The 17,873-nt window shown below is 52.3% G+C and overlaps 1 protein-coding gene across 1 annotated transcript; it reads right to left on the bottom strand.

The window, feature by feature from the left end:
- Window positions 1–452: 452 nt before the first annotated feature.
- On the bottom strand, window positions 453–7,559 carry Ccdc9b (coiled-coil domain containing 9B). Its single transcript, XM_051183702.1, has 11 exons — window positions 7,330–7,559; window positions 6,432–6,545; window positions 6,035–6,142; window positions 5,281–5,436; window positions 5,068–5,196; window positions 4,222–4,427; window positions 3,934–3,986; window positions 3,328–3,381; window positions 3,154–3,244; window positions 2,571–2,610; window positions 453–2,487 (listed from the first exon to the last, which is right to left on the bottom strand). Exons 1-11 carry the CDS (start codon window positions 7,339–7,341, stop codon window positions 1,981–1,983), a joined length of 1,470 nt encoding a protein of 489 aa, XP_051039659.1. The 5' UTR covers window positions 7,342–7,559; the 3' UTR covers window positions 453–1,980.
- Window positions 7,560–17,873: the final 10,314 nt, after the last annotated feature.

Genomic DNA, 17,873 nt, shown 5'->3' with positions numbered 1-17,873 from the left:
TGAGCCCCAGGGCCCATGTCACACTCCAAAGACATTGAGACTGGAGACTCCTGGAAGGCAGGATAAAAACCTGAATTTGGATCCTTCACTCTAACCCAGGACTCTAGCGCAGGCATGTCTCACATGTACAGGAATGTTTTTATGCCTTTCCAAACTTCTGCTGACCCATCACACTGACCACCCCCATCTCTTCATCCTGTCACATCTCTCCCTGGCCAGCTTCCTTTGGATACACTTTAGAGTTGACTCCACTACCCACTGCCCAATGACTCCTCCGCAGGAGCCTCTGAAGCCAGGAAGCCTCTTCCATAGGCAAAGGCAGCGCTCCCCTAGTTTCCCTGCACAGCCAGCAACTTGCCTTAGAGTCTAGGTTCAACTCTAACCAGAACACTTCACACACTGGCTCCAGAACCACCCAACTCCTCAAAGGGTTCTTCAGGCCAAAAAAAAAAAAAAAAAAAAAAAAAAGGGCAGGCATGCATCCCTCATCTGAGACTTATTAGAAAAGCAAACTTCCAGACTTTTCCTCAGACCCACTGAGTTCAATTTGCACTGCAGAGCAACATGAACGTGTGGGAAGCCTCTAACCTACCTGACCTGATTGAAAATTCACCTGAGTAGAGGGAATATATGGAACCAAGAGCCAGGAAGGAAGGCCAAGACAGGAACCCAAATTCCGGGCCTCTTGTGTAAAGATGAAGATGATGTGGGCTTTCCCTAGAGAATTATGTTAGATGCCCTGCCCTTGTAGAGAGGAAGAGGGGGGCCGCGTGGTGCCATCCAGATAAGGGCCTGGGAGCAATGGACACAGGCCATATCAAGAGAGGGGAGCAAAGATGGGGTGGGTCTCTTTAGGTTCCTACCCTCATCGTACCCAGGGCTGCTAGGCATCTACAGATGAGAACAGCACTTGCCATTCAGTCTTGAGTTGGATGCCTGAGTTTCCTCCCCCCACCCTCCTGCTGGCAGAGTCACCCTCGCCCACTGGCTAGATTACTGGGAGAAGATGCTCAGGAAATGTTTGTTGTATTGAAAGGAAGCCACAGCTTGTGCAGAGTCTGGATAATTCACCAGACGTGGGCCTCACGGGCGGGGCCTGGATGGAGGCAAGTGAAAGCAACACACCCTGATATCGTACTTAGCTGAGGTTGCTATTCCTTCATCTCTGTGTGCTTGTTCTTACATGGCCCTGGCAAGGGGAGATACAGAAGGAAGAGAGGTCAGGAAATGGCCCTGGGCCGCTGGGTCCATTCAGGGTGCTCATGATGTCTGATCTGGATCTAGAAGAGGCAGGCTCAGTACCTGTCAGTGAGCTCTCCCACTCTCCTGTGGCCATGGACAAGAGAAGCCTAGCCCAGTTCAGAGAAGAGGCCTCCTTTCCCCCAAGAAGCCTTGGGTCCTATCCTCCACTCCGACTTTGCTCCTGTCAGTCGAGAGCCCCAACCCACTTTCTCTGGGTCTCAGACAATTGTTGAAACCCAGGTTTGACCATTTTGGAAGAACAGGACAGTGAATCACTTGGATGAGGGCATGGGTATCAGAAAGGGGTTAGGCTGGCCACACCAGCTTTGAGACTGCCCACAGCTGAGGAGCCTGAAGGCTGTGTCTGGGGAGGGAGACCTGGCAATGAGGAAGGACAAGGAGCAGGGAGACCCACATTCTGGGGCACTACCAACTCCTGCTGTGTGGGAAAGGCCTATCCTAGATAGCAGCAGGGATAGCCAGGCCAGGGAAGCCAGGCCAGGGAAGCCATCCTTAGATAAGTGATCCCAGCCTGGCAAATACCCCAGGGGCCTTGCCTACTGGTCAAAAACCCACTTGTGTATTGAGATGTGCATGAGTGGCCTTTGTGTGGTGTCCCTTCATAACTGCTGGACCAATAAGGTACAAGTCACCAACAGCCAGACCCCTGCCACACAGGAGACTCTTGACTGAGTTCTCCCCTCCGTAGCCTGGCTCCCCAACTCCCATGAGCTTCACTCAGCATCTCCCTGCAGGGCCAGGACCCCCCACCCTGCCTCTTCTATTTGTACCTCTTGGCCTTTGGCCAATTCCTCTGAGGGGCCTGCTTGTCTGTGCCAGGTTCTGCCGGGCCCCAGCTTTACCAGCCCTGTCCTCTTTGGGCTTCGAGGCCTCTGATTCTCTCTGTGACTCGGCGCAAGTGTGGCCTTCCGGCCCGGGCTGGTGGTCATTCCACGGCTGGGTCTGCTGCTCAGAGCCACCTGGCCATGGCGCTGGACTTTGGGGACCCCCCATGCTTTTTTCGGGCTTGGGGCTGCTAGCTCCTCCCAGAGAGAGGTCAAGGGGAGCCAAGTCAGAAATTTGTGGGGAGTCTAGGGTCACACTGGCTGTAGAGGTTCCTGACTCCCCTTTTAGCCCCTCTGGGGAGGCCAGGGCTGGCCTGGTTGCAGGCATGGTCTCCTGTCTGCCTGGCTCCGTTTCACTCTCCTGCTCTGCACTGGGAGTCTTCGTGGCACTCTGGCTTCCCTGAAGCAAAAGAATAGCCCAGATGACTAGTAAATTTGGGGCTCCTGTCCCCAAACTGTCCTATCCTATGCCTAAGTACGCACCTCCTGGCTCTGCGGCTTCTCATCTTCTTTCATGTCATACCTGTAGAAACACAACCAGTGGCAGGTCTGTGCCAGGCTCCACCTTACTTCAAGTAACCCCGTTCATAACCACAAGCCCGTGTACCCCAGAGAGAAGTTAGGCCCAGTGGTTTCAGAGTGAGGCCAGAGATGCAGTGAGGCTCCAGGATGCGCCCCGCCCCCCCAGCCTGATCTTGCTTCTCAAACATAGCCCATGCCTCTGCACACTCATCCTGGATCCCCAGCTGCTGTTATTGCCAAGTCTGTCGAACCATGAGATCCACGGGGACTCCAGGCATGTCCCTGCATGCTCTGCCTGGGAAAGGCACACCTCACATCCCAGAGGAAGCAGGCTGTTGTAATTACCACAGTCTCTGGGCACCAGGCTCTCACAGCCACCACCCATGCTGGTGGCCTTTCTCGGTATCTCATTAACCTGGAGCAGGCAGCAAGAAGCCAGGAAACGGGGGCCCTGGGGATGAAGCAGAGGGACCTGGGCCAGTCCGGGGGGGGGGGGAAGGACACCTATGTGCCTGCCTTGATTTTGTCCCTTGCCACCTGTTACCTTCGGGCCCTGCCAGTCAGCCTCTCCTTCCCCTGGGCTTTGCTGCCTATGGTGGATGTCACCGAGGGTCTTCCAGATTGTCCACCCTGACCTGCAAGACACAGGGGACAGAGGGCTGTAGCAACTGCCTTTGCCAGCTGAAGCAACCCTGCCCTTTTTTCTCTCCCAACTCACGTTTTCCATCCACGGATAGTGGTGGGGGTTGTAGCTTCTGGGGGGTCCTAGGACCTAGAGGAAAATAAAGGGTATGGGGATGGGAATATGTCAAAGGATCTGAAACAGAAACAGCAGTTTTCTAGCCCTGAGAAGCTACCAGTGGTAATTAGGAATACTCCTACCTCCCCCAAAGCCTGAGCTACCTCCCCGGAAAAGCCTGGCCTGGCCTGTAGACCTGGACTATGTTTCCACTCCCCAGTTAGGTGACTTGGCTTGTCAACTCCCAGGTTCTGCGTATGAGGAAAGAAGGCGCCAGAAGTCCACAGGACTGTTCCCACAGCAGGCCAGAGAGGATGGCTCAGACTTTTACCCCACAAGGACCAGAATCTGGAAAGATCCAGGTTAGCTCCCACTGAATCCAGCTGTGGCTCAGAGGACACAAGAGAGATCAAATAGTGCAGGAGAGGAAGAAAGGGAAGGAAGATGTTTTTCCCATGTTCCCTTTCATCTTTGATGAGACAAAAAAGAGAGCAGAGGGACCAGCCTGGGCCAGCCTGGGCTGAGAATGTCCAAACAAATGAACGAACAAACAAGGCACTGGACATGAGGTGGATATTGGCTCACCCTTTCTGCCCGTGGTGGAGTCCTTGTCTCTAGGCTTGTTGCGATCCTGTGTCCTGTGTTAGACAGAGGATGGCATTAGGTCACTTGTGGCAATGTAGACAGAGGCTCCCTCAGAGCTCAGTGCACAAAGGTGATAGACACAAGAAAGAGGGGACACACAGAACCCTGGCCCAAGGTCCGACCAGAGGTCCAGGGCAGGGTCTCTCCCTCCAAGAAGCACCCACAGTTAGCCCTACCCGGGTCCCACAATCACAATGGCTCAGCAAGCTGCTTGGCCATGCCACCCACATGGGCTTGGGCTTGGCCTTGTCCAGGTCCCACGGGCGGCTCCAGTCACCCTGTGCATTTCTGTGCCGGGCAAGGCGGGCCAGGTCAATCTTCTCTCGCTCCTGTTTCCACTGCATATAGTCCCAGCTGGCCTCTGGGGGCGGTCCCGGGGGCTGTTGGGAAGGTGGGCCTGGGGCTGTACCTGGACTCCGGAGGTCCAGAACACCCTGCAAGGGAAAGACCCTTAGACTTGTGGGGGAGATATAGGGAGAGGGTTCAAGTGGAGCTCCAGGGAGTCTGCTAAACCTTCCTCTCTCAAGCTCTCCACATCCCAGTGTATAATTAGGTTTGTCTCATCTCCAGCACACAGTGCTTGCTATGGACTGTTTGCATCCAAACACTTATTAGCTGTCAGTTTGAGACCAGTAATTTAACCTCTGTGTGCATCATTTCCTTATCTGTAAAAAGAGGTATCATCTCCTTTCTCAGTTGTTGATGTAGGTAGACTGGCCCTAGATAGGAAGGGCACCCACAGGCCGAGCAAGATCAAGAGCAATTACAAGGGGCTGCTGCCACCTAGAGGCCACAGCTGGCACACAGCCAGTCGCCTACACATGGCTCTGACACCTTTTGGGGTTGAGTCATGGGTCTCATCACTGCTGGATGGTATCTCTGGCTGAAACCATTTCTCACAGCAAAGCACATCCAAAGTGGATATAAGCCAGAGAAGGAGAAAGCATCTGAATTCTCAAAGGTGGTGCCTAGGTAAGGTTCCCCCAGATAAGGGCCACGTGTGTGTCTCAGTTCCTCTGCCTTCTCCAAATGGGGATTGCCGATTTGTGTCCCTACCCCTTCTTGAAGACTTACCTTCCCTGCTGAATCTGGGCTGGAAGTCATCTGCAGGGGTGAACTCTGGCCCTGGCCTCCTCCAGATGTCCCCTTTGCCCTTGGGTTCCTTGCTTGGGTGGTGGGTTTTTCACTTACCATCCGTTTGGCCTGCAGAAGGTGTAGATGGGCGTCATGGCTGAGCCAAGGGATAGGAGACTTTCCACCCGGGGTCCGGAAACTCCAACTGCTCACCCTGGCTTTGTTTTCCATGGTCACGGCTAGTTCCACCCGGTCCCCCATGCAGAAAGTGCCCGTCGAGTCTGCAGCATCGTCATAATCTGTCAGTGCATCAGCCATTCCCCGTGAAGGGGGCACCCTGGCCCAGTTTCTGCTGACCACCCTCTTCTCCTGCAGAATGAGACACCTGTGTCTTCAGGCCACATGGCTAGTCCTAAGCAGGACCAGGTGCTGGATGCTGGGTGCTGGGTGCTGGGTGCTGGGCAGGGAGTTCCTAGGTTTGGGTTTTAGCCCTAGTCCTCTCTGGAATGCCCATGGAGAAGCCTTTCAAGAATCCACATGCCAGTGGCATGAGTTATTCAGAGCCAACCCAGGGGCCCAAGATGCCATAAGGGCTTGTCATCTCTGAGCTGAGAAACCCAGAGCACACAGACAATACAGCCTTATCTCAAAGACACTGTTTCTTTGCGTTCAGCACAGGCTTCTCTACCCTCTGCTCCCTGCAGGTTTCAGCCTCAGGGGCTGGGGTTGTGCCTTAGGGCATATGTATGTGCAGGGCCACGGGACTGGAAAAGACTGTAAAACGGTTTCTGTTTGGTGGCCTTTCATCTGCAGCCCTCAGGGGAGGAAAGCAATACTTGGTTGTTGAGGAGGTCTGTTGCTGGGGGAAGGGGGCACCCAGAAAGGCACACAGGAGGAAGTGGGGTAGTTGTAACACTCTAGGCATGGACCAGGCCTCAATTTTGCCTGTCTCCAGGGTGAGACTTACACCAGGAACCTGGCTGATGGTGACTGTGAGACAGTCGGGTTGGAAGAGCCCTGATGTGGTCACAGCCATGCCCCCCTGCTCTGCCTGGCGACGATCTTCTTCGATCTCCTGTGGGAGGGCCTGGAGTCAGCAAGGCCATGGCCCCCCAGGCTCACAGACACACAGACACTGACAGGCCTACACAGAGAAACACCAATGGGACAGACACCAGGGGGCAGAGGCACCACATCACTAGTGCCCAAGACTCTGACCACAGCTCTGAGAGAGACTGTCCACCCAAACACTGAGCCAGAGCCTAGAGACATGGTCTAGAGCCCTCAGACAGAACCCACCATACAAACGGGCTTTTGAGGGCACCCAGGGACAGGAGCCTTCTCAGCCGCTACAGCCCACTCACCTGGTACCTGCGCAGTAAAGCCTGGTTCTTCTTGCGCAGGGCAACTATCCTACGGTCCAACTCGGCATCTTTTTCCTCATGCCTGCGCATTGTGGACTCGGCTCTGTGAGGCCCCTACAGAAGACAAGGAACCCAAGCTTACCAATGACCTAACTTGCATATTCCCACTCAAGGAACAGGCCATATCCCTAAGTTAAGGCACAAGGAAGGTGAAGGGGGTTCCTTAGGAAGATGGCCTATAGAAGGCTCCAAGCCCCATTCCAAAGGGGTCTGTCTTCCTCAGGGGGGCTCAGGTTAGGGCTTCATACCCAGGGCGTTTGCTCCCAGCAGCAGGCTGCCCCTCCTCCCCCTGGCTCTCCAGGGAGTTCTACTGTGAGCACAGCCTGGAATGGGAGTTAAAAATGGCTCTGGCAGCAGAACCCGCCGTGACTGGGAAGCTGCCAGGGGATTCAGGAGGTCGAGGGTGCGGAGGGGAACTCTTTGCCTCCCAAATCTAGAACCACATACACACATAACACAGGCCTCAGCTTGGTTCTGGCCTCCCAGGCACTGGACCCCACACCCTAGGCCTGTGCCCAGTCTGTAGGAGAGAGCTGCTTCCACAGGCTCAGCCAACCCTCCAGCTCTGAGCTGCTGGCAGGGGAGCAGCAGGTCATAGCAGCTCCTGCTGGGAGCTACTCTAGGCAAACTATATCTCTGCATCAAGACTGGAGGTCCTTCTCTGTCTGGCTGCAGTCTGTGTTTGCCCAGTGACTTGCCCAGTCCACCACCTGCCTCATCATGGCCTTCTTCCTCCCAGGCCCAGCTGTCACCAGCTGTCTCCAGAATGTGGCTGCTTAGTAGTTCAGCCCCCTCCCATCCTCTAGAAACCCTCTGCCCAAGAAGAGGTGCCACTCACAGCCAAATGCATGGAAATAGCAGGCACTAAGAGAATTCCAAAGCAGCCCCCGGCCAGAGCTGTAGGCAAGCTGGAACCACCAGAGCTGGGCCTGTTGGCCTCTCCCTGCCGGCTTCAGCTTCTCCGCTCAGCTCAGCACAAGAGATCATGTTGTGATTACAAAAGAGTGCTCTGGGCTCCCAGCCAGGAACGCCTGGCCGCCACCCCCACCCTTCCACTCTCAGAGGACCAGAGCACCAGCAGCCAGCTAGTCTTGTCCAATACCTTTCCCTGACCTGCCTCAGTGTCCCCACACAGGAAGCCTAGGCACCTGTGTGCCTAGGGCCCACCTTCAACTGTAGTCCTTAGCTCCAGCAAGACCCTGCCTGTATTTGCCTGCAAACAGAATGGGTGGACAGCAAAGGCCTCCATACCCCCTACCCCCTAGTATAAAATGGCAAGGGATGCAGACTCCACCCCCTGAGGGCCACACCTCTGCTTTCCTGCTGGCTGTCTAGTCAGCATAGGTTTAAGTCTTTCAGTGAGAGTGAGAAACCCTCCTCCCAAGGCCTCAAATGTCACTCTCCATCATTTGTTCCCTGAGGTAGAATATGGTTTTCTCTGTACTCCAAGCATAGCCACTCCTGGAGGTCTAACTCTCTGGGTCTCCAGCCCCTTTACTATGCTGAGATGGGCATTTCTCTGGGGTCCTTAACATTTCCACTCAGAGCAGTCAAGAGCCTTCTTCCTTCGGGATCCTCTCACGGGGCCCTTCTCTGCCTTACAGTCCAGGGATGATCTTTCCAGACCCGCTGGCCCCAAGAAAGGACACGGGCCCCTTCCCCGGTAGTCTTCACACAGCTTAGGGCAGTCTCTCAGCCCAGGGGTGCCTAGGTCGGCTTCAGTCCTTATGAGGTCCTGTCTTCCAGGCCTTGAAATGAGGATCACAAACCCTGGCATTCCCTGTGTCCCCAACAGCTCCTTCCTCTCACCACGGCCTACCTTCTCTATATTCTCTTGCCACTATCCTCAGCCCCTTTGCTATCCAGGCTTTCACCCCTGGCCCCACACCCCATCTCTGCAGCTCCAGAGTTCCCATCCTGCTTGCAAATGCCACCGTGTACCCTCCTCCCTTCCTGCCGGATGTTCCCACTGAGTCAGACTCTGTACTTTCCCAGCAACAGTGACGCACCCAAGCTCCTAGATCTCTCTCTCTCTGGCTCCCTCCCCCCCCCCTTTGTCTACACACACACACACACACACACACACACACACACACATGCCAGCACACATCTCTCCCTTTCTCCCACCTTTTCTGTTCTCTGCACCCTGCCCCACAAATACTGCTGAGTTCGGCCATACCCCTCAGGTCTCTAGAAGTTGCAAGCTTCCCATTATACCTGCCCCTGCTATGCTTCATTCAGCATGGGAGCCCCCAGAGCCCAGTCCTAGAAAGAGACCTAATGCTGTCCACCCTCTTTGCAATTTTAGCCCCTTGATCAGGTTTAGGGAGACAGGATGTGGATAGGCTACAGAGATAAGGCAAGGTTTTTATCTCTCTCAGCTCCCACTCCTGGCCAGGGTCAGGAGGCCCAGGCAGAAATGAGGCTACCCTAAAGAGAGGATGACCCAGACCTCTGGAAGGATCGCAGGAAGATATCCTGAATGTAGAAACAAAATTTTCCCAGCTATTAGGCTGAAGGGCCATGTGCCCTGATCACAGTTGCTGACCACAAACTTCCAAGCATCACTCACACAGCTTGTCACGCCCTTGAGCAGCCCCCATTTCCTCCACATCCCAGCATTTGCCTGTCTGTTTTCACACTGGACTGCAGCTAAGAGCAGGGAATGGTATGACAGGTGCCCTGAGATTCCCCAGGGCCTGGGCCAGCAAGCCCATGCCCAAGAACCTCACTGCCTGCACGGTGAGTATGGAAATAGCCAGCACTACACCATGTGTCACTGCAGATACCCCGTGTACAGGCTGTGATTGCCTTTCTGTCCACTCAGCAAGCACACAAGCTGAAGAGGGCAGGTGATAGGAGGGTTTCCAGCCTGGTCTTCCCAAACGTGGATTTTTTTACCCTGAGTCACCACTAGGGGGCAGAAGCATGCCAGAAGCTTGGCTATGGGTGGGGGAGGGGCCACCCCTGTTTCTCACTATCATATCCTAGGTCTAGCTCTACCCCACCTCCCAGCTTCATCAGAAGAGACCGACTATCCTATGGTAGAAGGGTTATTTTACTGAGAAAGAAATAGAACCAGAGAGATGTCGCCTCTTGGGATGCCATAACTGTTAGTGCTGCAGACAGTACAAAAAGCCAGGGCGGTGGCTTTGCTGTCCCGGGCAGGCCTCCTTGCCTCTTTTCACAGCTGCCCCACAAAAGCTAATTTGACTGAGACTTCTCTCTGTACTCTCCCTTCCTCCCACTAGGCTTGGGTGGGGTGACCTTACTTGGTAAGAGCAATGGCTCTTCTGTGGTGGCTCCCTACCTTCCCAGGCCACCTGCCAACTCAGGTGGCAGCCACACCTTCAGGGCCTACATTATATAAACCTTATTGGTGACATCTGGAAAAATACAGCCAACTAAAAGAACAAGATGGCTGTAAGTCCGAGCTTCTCTCTGGGAGAAACAGAGAGATCTGCCCAGGAGAAAAGGCCTAAGAAGTCCACCATGGAGGCAATGACTCTCAGGCCCTCCTCCCCACTTCCAAGTGGCTGCCCCGTGGACATCTGGCTCGCCAAGTACAGTATGTGGGCCCTTGCCCTACTCCTCCGCCTTGGTCTAGGAAGACACAGACGAGATGGCGGGTTCTGGTCTCCTCCCTCCTTACCGACAGTGCCCCTTATCTCTCCACTTCTAGAAAACAATATGGCTATCCCTCAGTGAGTCATACGATGATAGCATCCACATACCTAGCAACATTCATATTTGGACCAATGTGTAGCTCAGAGGAAGGTTCAAACAGTTTTCTTCTTGCCTCAGGTAACTTCATGGTAGTGATCACCATGGTCTTTAAGGAGTACTCAAGGTTGCCTTGCCCTGTCCTAGGGACCTGAGCACAGGGCTATTATCTAAGGCATTTGTAGAGTACTAGGGATGCCCTGAGGGGCCCCTTTAGCATCCTCTCTGAACCTCTTTTCCTGTCTCCTGCCCAACAGATCAAAGCCAGGCTTCTCCACCCCCCACCCCCACCCCCACTGGGAAGTCTGCCTCCCTTTCCAGACCCCAGACTGTGCCTTCTGGCCACACCAGCGCAGGAGCTTCTGGAAGCAGATCCTGTCTTCAATCTGCCTGCAGATCCCAGCTGGCTGTTTGAGGCTCCCATCCCTGAATTCAGGAAAGGCTCTTCTTCGTTGGGGCTGAGTCTTTTGGGGTCACTGGTAGGGAAATGTCGAAGAAGACAACAGGCAAGGGCAGGCTTCATAAGGCCCAGCTACTAGATAGGCTACCCTCCAGATGGAAGCACATTCCTTTTCAGCATTAACCCCCCTCCCCCCACACACACACTGTGGACATTCCTGTCTCGTGGAATGCTGTCCTGACTCCTAGTCTGGAGTGGAGACCTCAGAGTACCAGAAGTGGAACTGGAGGGACCAGTCCTGCCCAGGCTCCAAGTTCTGGGCCCCACCTTACCCAAAGCACACATGCCACAGCAGGGAGGCTTCTGGAGGAAGCAGGTGACCTGCCCGAGACTCTCCATTTTCCAACACCCAGGCTGCAATGCCCATTCTAAGGATACACCCAGTCTGTGTGTTCCTCAGCCCCAATCCTAACCGTGGGAGGTGAACCCCGAGGTAGGACTGAACTCCTGGGGTCTCCTTGGGTTGGGGCTTTGTTCTTCATGATGGATTCAGACTCACGGTTTTTCCTCCGAACCCTGCATTCTCTACCTATTGCCACCCTTGGAAGAGGCTGAATGTTGCCTTCGTCAGGGCCTGCCCATCACATCCTATTGGCAGGACCTCTACTAAGGGTTTCACCTAGCCCACATAAGCAAGAAGAGGGGGGAAGAGGCAGAGAAATGGTGGTGAACTTCTCTCTCTCTCTCTCTCTCTCTCTCTCTGTGTGTGTGTGTGTGTGTGTGTGTGTGTGTGTGTGTGTGTGTGTGTGTGTGTGTCTATGTAGCCTTTCTGGAACTTGCTCTGTAGACCAGGTTGGCCTCAAACTCAGAGATCTGCCTGCCTCTGCCTCTGCCTCCCCAGTGCTGTGATTAAAGGCGTGTGAGTTAGCCTTTACTAACAAGAGGATGTCAAATTAGGAAGGTAGCAGCCAGCCTGGGGAGGTCATTGAGGGCAGCCTGAGAGATGAAAAAGTCAGGGAACTCACTGTAGTTTCCAAGGCAGGGCTGGTAAGGCCACGTGACAGTCTAGGGAGCTGAAGCTGGAAGGTCTAAAAGGGGTCAGCTGAGGCAACTGGGATGGGCATCCCAAGGCAGTATCCAGACACCAGGAAGTGGTGCCTCAGGCTGGGGTGTGGGCCAGGCCACACCTGGTGGGGACAGAGGGGTCTGGCACAGTTTTGAAGGGTGACAAGGACAGAAGCTTGTCCATGAGCAGCAGGCTGAAGATGGGTAGGAGCTGGTCAGGTGCTGTGGGGGTGGAGACTAGATAGCATAGTGGAAACCTTCACTGGACTTGAGGCTTTCGAGCAGGAGAGAGCAACCAGGTGCAAAAACGTACATGTCAAAGGGTAAGGCTTGGGAGGATCCTGTGGTCACAAGGCTAGCTGCTGAGAAAAAGTTAGCAACCTGAAGGATGGAGAGAGGGACAGGGTGCTTAGTTGTCTCTGTTTGCCCATATCTGTCCCTGTTTTAGAACAGGGTCCTCTGCTAGGAACATATATATATATATGTTCATCACACTGAATGTTCTAACAAAGGAGATGGGAACAGCAAGGCGTCTCTCAGGAGCAACCATACAATGTTCTGAAGGATGCAAAAGCCAAAGGTGATGATGTGTGTCAGTATCCAGGCATTTGTACTGACCTGCCCTTGGGATTCTGACAGGATGTGCCTTCAGCTGCTGCCACAAGAGTACCACCTGCGTCTATCCACTATGCTCCCCTTTAAAGGGGCCCTGCCCACCTCCCGTCTTTCTTTCTCCCCCTCTCTCTGTCTTTCCCCAGAGGCCGGTCTTCCTACTCCCCTTTCCCCTTTTTACAATCCGTTTTCCCTAGTTTTAAAAAAAAAAAAAAAAAACCCTCCAATTGAACTCTGTTGCATGGTGTCTTTCTCTCTCCAGCCTCGTTCTTTTTTAAATCACAGCAATGCCAGCTGCCCAGTGTGAAGCCAGGGGAAGAGTGACTGGGTTAGAGAGTCAAGCAGGCCAGGGATGCTTACACTCCTACAGTAATACGCTGTACCCACAGCCTGTGCTTGCTGTCTCACACCTGTGATGTCATCTGATCTCCTCAAGTTCTGAAATCTGTGAATGAGCCTGGGCTAGTGTTATTGGCATCTTTGAGAAGGTCAAGGTAGTGGCCTGATTAATGTCTCCATGGGTGAGGCCTTCTCCCTGCTCTCTGGCACATCCTGAATCACTGAGGCTAACAGCCCTTCAGCACTTTCTCCAGCCCATATCCTGGGTGGGCCACCTTTATCAGCACAGCCTGGCGCCTGGATACATGTCTAACTGGCTGCTGGGCAGGCCAGGGAGCAGAGTGGCTTGGCTAGCTCTCTTAGTAAATATTGGAAGGTCCCCCACTACACTGCCCCAGGAGACTCCCTAACATGTTTTTTTTTTTTTTTTCCCCTGATCCTGACCTCATTCTAGCCTCTCATCACAGACATGCTCTTCCACCTTGCACCTGGTTACCTCTCCAGGGATTTCTGGCAGGAAGTTGTCCTCTGACAACCAAGCCTTAAACCAAGTATTATGAGAGCATTTACTCTGTGAGGCACAGCGCTGCAGGGTGGAAGGGATACACATGTGCCTGGGGCTCTTAGGATTGTGGAGGGCAAGAAGAAACAGACTGCTGTGGATTCTCCAATGTGTACATCACTGCCCTGGCAGCCTCCTTGTCGCCTCAAGGTCTCTGGTCTCCGTCTATCCCATCAAGACAAAGTCTAGCTGAAAGCCCTCAGCACCTCCACTTTGGCCTGTACTACCCTAGGCTAGTGACTCAGAGCTTGACTCCAGAGTAGCAGGAACTGAGGCCCCAGACCTGGAGCCCAGGGCACTGCTCCCATCTCCTTCCTGGGGAGGTCTATGAGGACAGGGAGCTTTCTTTTCAGCCTCCTGCCCAAGGCTGGCAGTGAAGTAGATGTGGTATCAGTGTCCCTTAGAGAGAATAGGAAGACTCCCAAAAGAGAAGGGCTGGTAAACACAGGGGGTGGTGGGCACGGGAGTACCATCTGCTCAGCATGGACTGCAACGTGGGAGCCTCGCAGGCACCACACCTTTGCAAACCTCCTCTGGGGCTCAGCCTGTCTGCTGCCTCTGCCCTGGCTCACTCTCCTCAGAATGGCAAGGAATGTACACAAAGCTCTCCGCCTACTTATAAACCAAAGTCCTCTGCACAGGCGTTTCCAAAGCAGGCTGAAGTGTTTTTTCTTTCTTTCTTTCTTTATTTTTAGAAGCGCCTTCCTGAAAGGAAGATGGCTCAACCTAAGAAAAGCCCAGGTTCCAGATTCAGGCAGCCCCTGATTAGGACTGCTGCACACTGGCAAATCTCTTAATGCCTCTGAACCACGGTCCTTTTCCAATCTGTCAAAAAAGGAAAGATAGAGCTGGGTGTGGTGGTGCATGCCTCTAATTCCAACACTCCAGAGATGGAGGCAGAGGCTCAGAAATTCAAGGTCGGTCTCAGCTATGAGAGACTAAGTCTACACACACACACACACACACACACACACACACACACACACACACACACACCAAAAACAGATTAGGTGTGGTGACATACACCTGCCATCCCAGTACTGAGGAGGTGGAGGCAGAAGGACCAAGAGTTCCAGGTTATCCTCTGCTCTGTTGTAAGTTTGAGGCTAGCCTGGGATACTTGAGACCCTGTCTCAAAAGCTGAAGCCCCACCTCTAAAAGAGGTGAGGATGTGTCTGGAGAGACAGTTCAGCCGATTAGGAGCAAAACATTCACACTCTTAAGGCAAAATAAATAATACACCTAAACAAAATTTAAGAAAATAAGAAAGAGGGGTGAAGGTAATACCTCCTAGAGGGGAGGTCTGGAGAGATGGCTCAGCAATTGAGAGCACTGACTGCTCTTCCAAATGATCAGGGTTCAATTTTCAGAACCCACATCACAGCTGATAACCATATATAACTCCGGCTTCAGGGGTCCGACTCCCTTTTCTGGCCTCCAAGAGGACCAGGCATTCAGGTGGTACACAGACACACATACAGGCAAAATACTCATAATGTAATGTTTCACTTATTTATATAATGCAAAATAACAACACATACATATATCTCCAGTTAGTGCTGATCTGAGCTCCCTCATGCTATAGAAGGCCCTGGTTGGCAGGTGCCCTCCTCCATACTATTGACATGAGGAAGACTCACCCTGTCCCTCAATGTTTTCATCTTGTTTTCTGAGGGTGACTATGGTACTTTTTTATTTTACAACTCTAATTGAGCTCAAATTGACATGCCATAAACCATGCATATTTGAATTGTGCAAGTTGTTTTGTTATGTGTATACTTCATGAAGCCATAACACCAACTCTTGTTTCTTCCGGCCCCTCTCTATTACCTCCTCCACTGCCCACTGGTCTGCTGTCCTCATCATTTCTAGGGGCTTTATTCTTTTTGTTCGTTTTTTTTTTTTTTTTTTTTTTGTTTTGTTTTTTTTTGTTTTGTTTTTCGAGATAAGGTTTCTCTGTAACAATCCTGTCTGTCCTGGAACTCTCTCTGTAGACCAGTCTTGCCTCAAACCCACAAGAGACCTGTGTCTCTGACTTCTGAGTGCTGGGATTAAAGGTGTGAGCCACTACCCATCCAGCCACATAAACTTAAAAAAGTAATAATAATAAAGACAATTCCATTCACTGAATTTAACAGGCACTGACTAACGCCAGGAGAGTCATCAATTGTCAAGTGTCCCTGAATCTGAGGCATCTGAGGCGTGTAGAGGTCAGTGGGAATAAAAAGCATTAGAAGAAAGGATCCCAGACGGTAGGGGCCCCTGGTCTGCTTGAGGGAGCATGCCAAGGTCAGTGTGGTACACAGAGGTGTGGGACGGCAGCCTACAGGGGCTTGGTAAAGGCAGAGCAAGTGGGCAGTCTGGGCTCATCCTTTGTGCCCCATCTTGAGATCTTTCCCACTGTCCCCTTTTCCGTGTGTAACTTCTGTTTCCTGTCCAGCTTGCTGGACTGGGCAGCAATATAAGAACTCATCTGGGCCAAGGAATGCAAGGCAAAAATGTCACTTTTCCTCTTCCACCTGTTGGGAGGAGGTGATGGCCCTGTCCACAGGTGAAAGCACTCACCTGTGACTTTGAATCTGGCTCTGAGGATGCTCCCCACTCCCACCTGCTCCACCCCATCCCCATCCTATTCCCTAGTGCTCTTTGCCCAAGTAGAGATTAGCCCATCCCTCTTCATTCCCTGAACTTTCTACTCTAGACCCTCCCAGAGCGCATGACCTAACTCAGCCCAGCCCTCTCTTGTACAAATACTCCCCTGGGGGAGACAGAGTCTCAGCCTTCCTGTTTCTGACTCTGCACTCTCAGGTAAGGACCTGGCTCTGCTTGCTGAGGTTGTAAAGGGAGAGGGCTCTGTGAGATTGGATGGGGTGTCTGTGCGGTCCCAGTGTCTCTGGGTATGCTATATACTTGTGCATTGAATGGTTGGTGCCTGTGCCTCTGGGCCTTTGTGAGGATGTCTGCTCTGCTGGTCTGTTGGTATGTGTCTGTGCCAGGTAGCAGTGTTTTTATATGCATGTCTGCCTACCTGCCCTCCCCACCCATACCTCCACTATGCAGAATTTAGAAGAGACATGCCAGGTAGAGGGCTCGCCTGAGAGATACACACTTGCATGATAAGTCCCTTCTAGAGTGGACTATTCCCTGTTTCTCAGTAGCTGAGCCTGAATGTCAAAGGCATTCCAAGGACTGTCTTTTCTCTTGCTTCAAATTCAGGTCTTGATTGAACCAAGGGGTTTGGTTGTTGTTGTTTTGTTTTGTTTTGTTTTTTACCTCCCCTCACACCCCCAAGTCCAGCCTCATGAGACTCTGCCAAGCTCATCATTAATTAGTTCAGGGTAAAGAGTAGGGGGCAACCTGGGCTAAAGAGATGGCTTAGTAGTTAAGACCACTGGCTGTTGTTCTAGAGAACCTGGTAGATTCCCAGTACCCACAATATAGGTGTCTCCCAGCCACATGTAACTCTAGTTACTGGGTATCTAGCATCCTCCTCTGGCCTCTGTGGGCACTGCATTAATTAACATGGTGCCAGACGTAAGTCCAGGCAAAACATCCGTACACATAAAAAAAAAAATAAAATCAAAACAAGTAAGAGTAACATGCGGCAAAGACTATGGTCATAATTTGGGAGTGATTTCAGCTGAATATACAAAAGCCAACAAGAATGAATGGTTTGGTGGTACTGGGGTAAGGCTCAGTGGTAAAGAGCCTGCATTCCAAGTACAAGGCTCTACATTTGATTTGCAGCTCTAGGTCTTTTGTATTAGTGGTGTGTGTGTGTGTGTGTGTGTGTGTGTGTGTGTGTGTACATCTGTGCTCATATGCTTAGTCACCATATGAGTTCAGAGAGCTTTGATACCTTTAGTCTTCAAGTGCATTATGTCATAGGTACTGATCTATTCTGAGCTTGTTAATTGTGATTTGCATGCCAGGCTCCAAAAGATGAGGCTAGACCCCAAAGCTTCACATGATGAGAGCTTGTCAGTGAATGACAAATTGACTCAGATCTTAAACCTCCAACCCTCTCCCAATCCTCAAGGAAGGAGGCAATAATAAGCCATGAGGAGCCTGAAAGGCTCTCCATCCATCTGTGAGGCAAGAACAAAGTTCTTAAGGTCTCCCAGGTCCCCAGAAGCCCATACTCATCCGTCTGCTCTATCCTCCCTGCTCTAAGTACACTGACCTCTCCAAGCCTCTCTATGCCATGTGTTTATACAGAGACCTACATAAGGAGGGTGTCATGACCAGGGCACACGGCAGACACCCCTTTCATCTCGTGAAGGGACTTCGTGTGTGCAGCTGTAGGAAGGAAAGAGATTAGATGGTGGGGGGTGTTAGATCACTGCAAACTAAAACTTTCTCTGTTGACCACAGGTGTTGTGTGTGTCGCTTCCTGTTCTTGCCCCATAAAGATGGATCCAGGTAAGCAGTATGGCTGGGAGGTAAAAGAGGAAGGAGACAAGGAAGGAAAGTGGGGAGGGCAGAGGCAGTCAGTCAGTCATATCTACCCAATGCCAGGTGTGTGTGTGTGTAAGTGTGTGTGCAGGGTTTCAAACTGCAAACTTTTGTATTCCAAAGAACATGTTACAGTTTAAGAATCAGGTGTGCACACCTTTCATCTCACTAGCTCTCCAACCTCAGGAGAAAGTCAGACAGGTTCCTCTCCCAGGGCACACGAGGC

The sequence above is a fragment of the Phodopus roborovskii genome, unplaced genomic scaffold (genome assembly GCF_943737965.1).
Source record: "Phodopus roborovskii unplaced genomic scaffold, PHOROB, whole genome shotgun sequence".
In the NCBI taxonomy this organism is placed as follows: domain Eukaryota; kingdom Metazoa; phylum Chordata; class Mammalia; order Rodentia; family Cricetidae; genus Phodopus; species Phodopus roborovskii.
This window is presented reverse-complemented; position numbering and strand designations above follow the sequence as displayed.

Excerpts from the sequence above, each read along its gene's own strand:
- Ccdc9b (XM_051183702.1), bottom strand. Across the intron at positions 3,382-3,933 it reads CTCCACCACGGGCAGAAAGG|GTCCTAGGACCCCCCAGAAG; the intron begins GTGAGCCAATAT and ends ATTTTCCTCTAG. Across the intron at positions 2,611-3,153 it reads CTGACTGGCAGGGCCCGAAG|GTATGACATGAAAGAAGATG; the intron begins GTAACAGGTGGC and ends GTGTTTCTACAG.